This window comes from Meles meles, chromosome 8 (genome assembly GCF_922984935.1).
Source record: "Meles meles chromosome 8, mMelMel3.1 paternal haplotype, whole genome shotgun sequence".
Lineage (NCBI taxonomy): Eukaryota > Metazoa > Chordata > Mammalia > Carnivora > Mustelidae > Meles > Meles meles.
Window position 1 is genome coordinate 54,657,625 of NC_060073.1, and position 7,067 is coordinate 54,664,691.

Genomic DNA, 7,067 nt, shown 5'->3' on the forward strand with positions numbered 1-7,067 from the left:
CCTACCAAGTAACCTGAGACCAAGGATCATGTTCACTGTTTTCACACCCTGTGGATATTATATTGTTGTGACAATAACCTGGATATACAAGCTGAGGCTATGTCCAATGATGTGCCATGTGCCATCTGATAGAGAGATGTCTTCTGCTAGCAAAGTGCCCTGAATTCACATTCCTCTGCTCCTGGTGTATTTCCTATAAATCAAAGCTCCAAGGGATTCATTAATTCACTTACTAATCCATATTCATTTGATATTCATGTATTTTCTAATTTCTTTCCTGAGCATTGTGTTCACAGTCATGAAGGCAAAGTCTTTCCCAGTTTTATTGAGATATAAGGGGAAGTTTAAGGCAGACAGTGTGAAGATTTGATACATGTATATTTTGTGAAGTTATTATCACAATAAGATTAAATGGTATTTCCATCACATCATATAATTATCACTTTTTGTGTATGGTAAGAACACTTAAGATATACTCTCAGTAACTTTCAAGTATATGATATAGTAGTGCTAACTACAGTCACCTTGTTGCACATCAGACCCTCAGAGCTTACTCATTTTATAACTGGAAATTGATACCCTCCTGCCAACATTTCCCTCAGTTTTAGAAAGTTGCAGTGTAATGGTGAGAAATCTCCACATGTGAAGGGGTTGTGCACTAGGATCAAATGCTTTTGAGGCACTTGACTGAATTTTGGTGAGATGTCTCCTAAGTGGAATCTTGAATCTTGAATCAGCCAATAAAGATTGGGGAACAGGCACAATAGTAATAGGGAAGAGTGTAGACAAAGCCTGAGAGTGATTAGTGTGTTTGGGGAGCAAAAACTAGTTGAGCATGTCTGGCTTATGGAAACCATTTAGAGGTCATGAGTTATGAGGAGGAAGAAATATATGGCTGGATCAATATATGAAATGCCTCCTAGGTGTGATAACGATAACATTTCCAGTTTTATCTGAAAGCAACTGGAGAGTCACTAAGAAACTTTCCAAGAATTACTCTCTCTTATTTTCACAAATAATGTCTAAAGAAACTTGCCAATCAAAGGATACAGCCAATGGTTCATCCAAATATTAAACTTTGAAGCTTTTTCTGACATGAGCTTATCCCTCACATTTCCTTTAGGGAGGAAAGAAATCTTCATGTGGTGAGTCCTTAATTAAACAGAGATCTGAAACCAATAAAGGAGAGATGAACTATGTCTACTGACAAAGGACCTGGGAATGAATTGGATAGTGACATTCAAATATTTCTTCAGGTGAGTGGAATTAGGGGTGGGAGTGCATTTTTTAAATTTAAATTTCAGATAGTTAACATACAGTTCAATATTGGTTTCTGGGAATGCATTTTGACTCTGGGAGACCTTCATAAAAAACAAACACAAAAAAGAACAACAAAAAACTTTGATGGACATGTGTGCTTTCACATTTAAAGATTATTTTGTATTAACAGAAGTAACTTTAATCATTTGCAGGAAAGTCTGATTTATTAACTTCTTTTGGTCTCTTGTCTGACAGCATAATCATCTTCCTCATTTGTAGTGCCAGTCTATAAGACTTCAGTACCTCTCAGTGCTTTTAGTCATGCTGGGGAAAAATATCACTCTGGTCAGTGAATTCATCCTGGTGGGCTTCCCCACTGCCCTGTGGCTACAAGTCCTGCTCTTCTTCCTGTTCCTTGTGGTCTACCTGCTGGTGGTAGTAGAGAATCTTATCATCATGCTCACTGTTTGGATCACTGGCTCCCTCCATAAGCCCATGTACTATTTCCTGAGTAGCTTGTCCTTTTTGGAGGTCTGGTATGTCTCTGTCACAGTCCCCAAGATGCTGGATGGATTCCTTCTGCAGAGACGGCGCATCTCCTTCGCAGGCTGCATGACCCAACTTTACTTCTTTATCTCGCTTGCCTGCACAGAGTGTGTGCTTCTGGCAGCCATGGCCTATGACCGCTATGTGGCCATCTGCCACCCTCTCCAATACCCAGTCATCATGACCACAGTTTATTGTGTACAGCTGGTGGCTTTCTCCTATGTGAGTGGTTTCATGGTCTCTGTCATCAAGGTTTATTTCATTTCACATGTTGCCTTTTGTGGTTCCAATGTCATGAACCACTTTTTCTGTGACATCTCACCAATCCTCAAGCTGGCTTGCCAAGACATGTCCACAGCTGAGCTGGTGGACTTTGCTTTGGCTATTGTCATTCTTGTCTTCCCACTCATCACCACTGTCCTTTCCTATGTCTACATTGTCTCCACCATTCTGTGGATACCCTCCATCCAGGGAAGGAAGAAAGCCTTCTCCACCTGTGCATCACACCTTACAGTAGTCATAATTTATTATACAGCCATGATTTTTATGTATGTTCGGCCCAGAGTTATTGCATCATTTAATTCCAACAAACTAATCTCAGCTGTGTGTGCAGTCCTCACACCCATGCTAAATCCGTTTATCTACTGCCTTAGGAACCAGGAAGTAAAACATGCTGTCAAAAAGACCATGGCAGTTGCACAATGCCTCCTGCTCAGCTAAGCCCTGCTACATTGAGAAGGAGACAGTGTCTCAGCTGGGCTTTCATTTCTGTGACACTTCATGGTTCTGCTTTTTAGTGTTATTCTATAAATCTACATTCTTAAGGAAATCCCAGCATGGGAAGAGAGAAAAAATTTAAAACTAGAAAAAGGCCACATTGTGTATTTCTTTAATCTTGAATTAATTTTTTTAAAGATTTTATTTATTTATTTGACAGAGAGAGATGACAAGTAGATAGAGAGGCAGGCAGAGAGAGAGAGAGGGAAGCATGCTCCCTGCTGAGCAGAGAGCCCGATGTGGGACTCGATCCCAGGACCCTGAGATCATGACCTGAGCTGAAGGCAGCGGCTTAACCCACTGAGCCACCCAGGCGCCCCTAATCTTGAATTAATTTTAATACATACCATATATATTTAAAATTACTTTGACATGCAGAGTAATAAGAATATTTGACGTATATAAGTTGGTGTTATTGGCACTTAACATATAATAAACTATTTTATTCTCATAACACCTCTGTGAGTTAGTTATGATTACTTGCCTGATCTTACAGATCAGGCAACTGAAACATGCATGTAGAGGTTAGATAAGTTGTTAAACATTGCATAGTTTAAAAATACCAAAGCTGTTATTTGAACTCGTAGAGTCTAGTTCCACAATCCATAGTATTACACTCTCCCTACATGTAAGAGTCTGTCCTAGTAGCTTCAGGGGCACAGTAGTTAAGAAGCACTGATGCCAGGAAGAAACAAGCAATCCAACCAGTAAGATATGTGTAGATGTTATGATAAATGATAACGATATGGTAGAGGTGGTGGTCATAGGGATGGTGGTGATAATGATGTCTATAGTTGCATTGTGTTAATTATGACCAACTACCACTGATATTAAGAATTTTGTTGCGCATGTCACAATTTTTTCTAATTGTTGCCTCCTTATAGGACCATAACACCTCATTTTTCATTCTACAGATGGATACAGTTTCATGAAAGATGAAAGTATTTGTATTACTGCAACTTTTGCAGTTCCTATATGTCTCTTGATAATTTGTCTTTTGGGCTCTTGAATTCTTATGGCCTTCCATGCTGTAATATGACAATTATCAGCAAACAAATGAAATACATTACATCAATATATGTTTGAACTGAAAGTCTCAATATATCAATGTAAAATATGTCCTACACATAAATAAGGTGAAAAATGAATACAAAATTTTCTAATACAAATGAGATTGTTAGATACCACTGAGGGTTCGCCTCCCCTCCCCAATGTCCATAGCCCGCTCCCCCTCTCCCAATCCCACCTCCCCCCAGCAACCCCCAGTTTGTTTTGTGAGATTAAGAGTCATTTATGGTTTGTCTCCCTCCCAATCCCACCTTGTTTCATTTATTCTTCTCCTATCGAGGGATCTGCTGATTAGAAAAACAAATGTACCAGGGAGAATTCTACAGAATTGAAACTGAAATTAAAGAAAAACAGAAACTAAAATATGAAAAAAATCAGAAAGAGATACCTTGCCTCTCTATATCCTATATAATAAATATACCTCCTCTCTCTATATCCATTTTAAGTAGGAGTCTAAAATTGGTCTCCTGAATGTTGAATGTTCTTCAACATTTGTGGACTAATCTTTCCTATATGTATATTGCTCTTATAATGTTATTTTGCCACTTAAAAATTCTCAGGTTGAATTAAATAGGACCTACTCATTCTCTTTATTTTTATTACTTTAGAATCACTCTAGCACTCATGAACCTCAAGATCTAATCTTTTCCCCACCTACACCAACTCCACCTTGTTTTTTACTGATCCTCAAAATGAAACACTCGTTTTGATATTAGTCACCATAATGTAGTCAATACTTACAATATACGAAGTTATCTTGTTTAACTTAATTCATTCATTTATTTACTCATTCACTCAGTACTTTTTGTGCCCCTATTCTTTGGACTGTGATAGCCCATGAAGATAAGCTGGTCAACTACAGCAACAAAAATAAACACAGATTCTTCCTTCAAACAGCTCAGAGTAGGGAGGATAAAGGCACAATTACCTTCAACGTTAGGACTGTGATGATGCAAGTATGGGGAAAATGTTCCAGCAGAGGTAGCATTTAAGCTAACACTTGAAGGAATTAGAAGAGAAATGGTGGGCAGTAGTGTAGGTCCGGTGTTGCAGATAGGAAAGGCTAGTGGCAAGAGAAATAGCAGCATACTCTAAGACCTGAAAGATGGTTAGCACATGAGGAAGAAAGGGGTCACATGAGGAAATAAATTCATGTTCACCTATCTAGATCTTACCAATTTGTTGATTTTCTTACTGTATAGGTTGATAAACACATAATAAGTTCTACAGAGTCATTTTCAGGTTTTGCAAATACTAGATCTTTAGCAGGTAGCCCTTCTGCCAGAGGAATGGTAGTCACTGAGAGAGTGAAGCAAGAACAAGTCCTCAACTACAACAACTTTTCATTCTGTTTGGCAGATGCCAGTTTGTGTTTGACTCCTCACTAGACTGTGAGTTCCTCCAGGGCAGAACCTAACCTTATCCATCTTTGAGTCCGCAATACCAGCCATTGTCCTTTACACAATGGGTGACTGTGCTGGTTATTCTCTATGCCCTTGCCCCCCCAATTATCTATTCTTTGCACTCCTTTAACCCTTTGTATACCCCAGTTCTGAGGGGTGGGAGCAGTTGTTTCTGTTGACTGTCTATTCTGACTCTCTTGGCCTCTGGCTTCCAATTTGGTTGAGCCAATAGGAGGCACCAGTAGGAAATTGAAGGATGCCAGGCAAGAGATGGCAAGGGATTCATTTCTACTTTCCTTGATGGGTGACTGGCCACAACTACAGCTCCTGTCACAAGGGTGCCCCTTCTGAGTCTGCAGTCATCACTGGGTTTCTGCACTGCTAAAACTTATGTGGCTCAACTTCCATTGCTGGTTGTCATTATCTTGCCCAGCCTCAGTAAATTTGTCATGAAGTTTAATTCCGCACAGAAATTTCAACAAACATTGCTTTCTGTTTCTTACTTGGATCCTGACTGATATGGCACTTGATAAATATTCATCAAATTGAAATAAGTCTCAGTGGGAATGCTTGGAATAAATATATCTCCTTAAAAAGTCACATGTAGGGGCATCTGGGTGACTTAGTCAGTTAATTATCTGCCTTCAGCTCAGGTCATGATCCTAAGGGTCCTGGGATCAAGTACCACGTTGGGGCTCCCTGCTCAGGGGAGAGCCTGTTTCTCCCTCTCCCCTCTGCATGTTCTCTCTCTCACTCTGTCTGTCTCTCTCAAATAAGTAAATTGATAAAATCTTTTTAAAAATAAAACAAAATAAAAAGTCACATATGTTTAGATTTGGAAATCAATAACATAACACAGGCAAACTGCATTTTCTACTTCAGTACGATATGTGACAGAGTTTAATTAAAATATAAAACCATTTGTTCCACACTTAATTTTTCAAGTATTTCTCCATAAATACCTTCTACTTTTATTCCACTCACATGATGGCACTGCCAAACTGAGTTGATTCTGAGAGTTCTGGGTAGCACATTCAACAAATTTAACCTCAGGTACTGAATATATCATGCCCAGCTTTTCTGCCATTTATTGTAGACTGCGTATCCAGTTAGGAAAGACTTTGTTCCTCTTAGAATTAGCATAAGTTAGGGAGGAGTCAAGATGGCAGAGAAGTAGCAAGCTGAGACTACATCAGGTAGTAGGAGATCAGCTAGATAGCTTATCTAAACATTGCAAACACCTACAAATCCAATGGGAGATCAAAGAGAAGAAGAAAGCAATTCTAGAAACAGAAAATCAACCACTTTCTGAAAGGTAGGACTGGCAGAGAAGTGAATCCAAAATGATGGGAAGATAGACTGCGGGGGGAGGGGCCAGCTCCCGGCAAGCGGCAGAGCAACAGAGCACAAAATCAGGACTTTTAAAAGTCTGTTCCACTGAGGGACATTGCTCCAGAGGCTAAACTGGGGTGAAGCCCACACGGGTCAGCGTGGCCCCAGGTCCTGCAGGGTCACAGAAGGATCAGGGGTGTAGGAGTGTTGAAGAGTTGCAGGTATTAGAACAGGGAAGCCGGCTACAGAGACAGAGCCAAGGAGTGAGTTCTCAGCTCTGGGTTACCTTGAACCAGTAGCAGGCTGGGTGAGCTCAGAGCGCGGCCAGAGGCCGAGGATGCAGGAGTGATTGGGTGCTGTTCTCTGAGGGTGCACTGTGGAGTGGGGCCCTGGACTCTAGGCTCCCCCTGGCCAGAGAGTGGGAGGCTGCCATTTTTATTCCCATCCTCTGGAACTCTATGGAAAGTGTTCAGGGAACAAAAGCTCCCAAAAGCGAACCCGAGCAGATTACTTAGCCCGGCCCCTGGTAAGGGCAGTAAAATTCCGCCTCGGGCAAAAACACTTGAGAGTCACTACAATAGGCCCCTCCGCCAGAAGATCAACAAAATATCCAGCCAGGATGAAGTTCACCTACCAAGGAAAGCAGATTCAATACAAAGGACAGCGGCGGAATTCCAGAGG

General features: G+C 40.6%; 1 protein-coding gene across 1 annotated transcript; it reads left to right on the top strand.

Annotated features, from left to right (window-relative positions):
• The first annotated feature begins 1,581 nt into the window (after positions 1-1,581).
• Positions 1,582-2,526, top strand: LOC123949332 (olfactory receptor 6-like). The gene has a single exon (XM_046016735.1). The coding sequence runs from the start codon at positions 1,582-1,584 to the stop codon at positions 2,524-2,526; it is 945 nt and encodes a 314-aa protein (XP_045872691.1).
• The last annotated feature ends 4,541 nt before the right edge of the window (positions 2,527-7,067 follow it).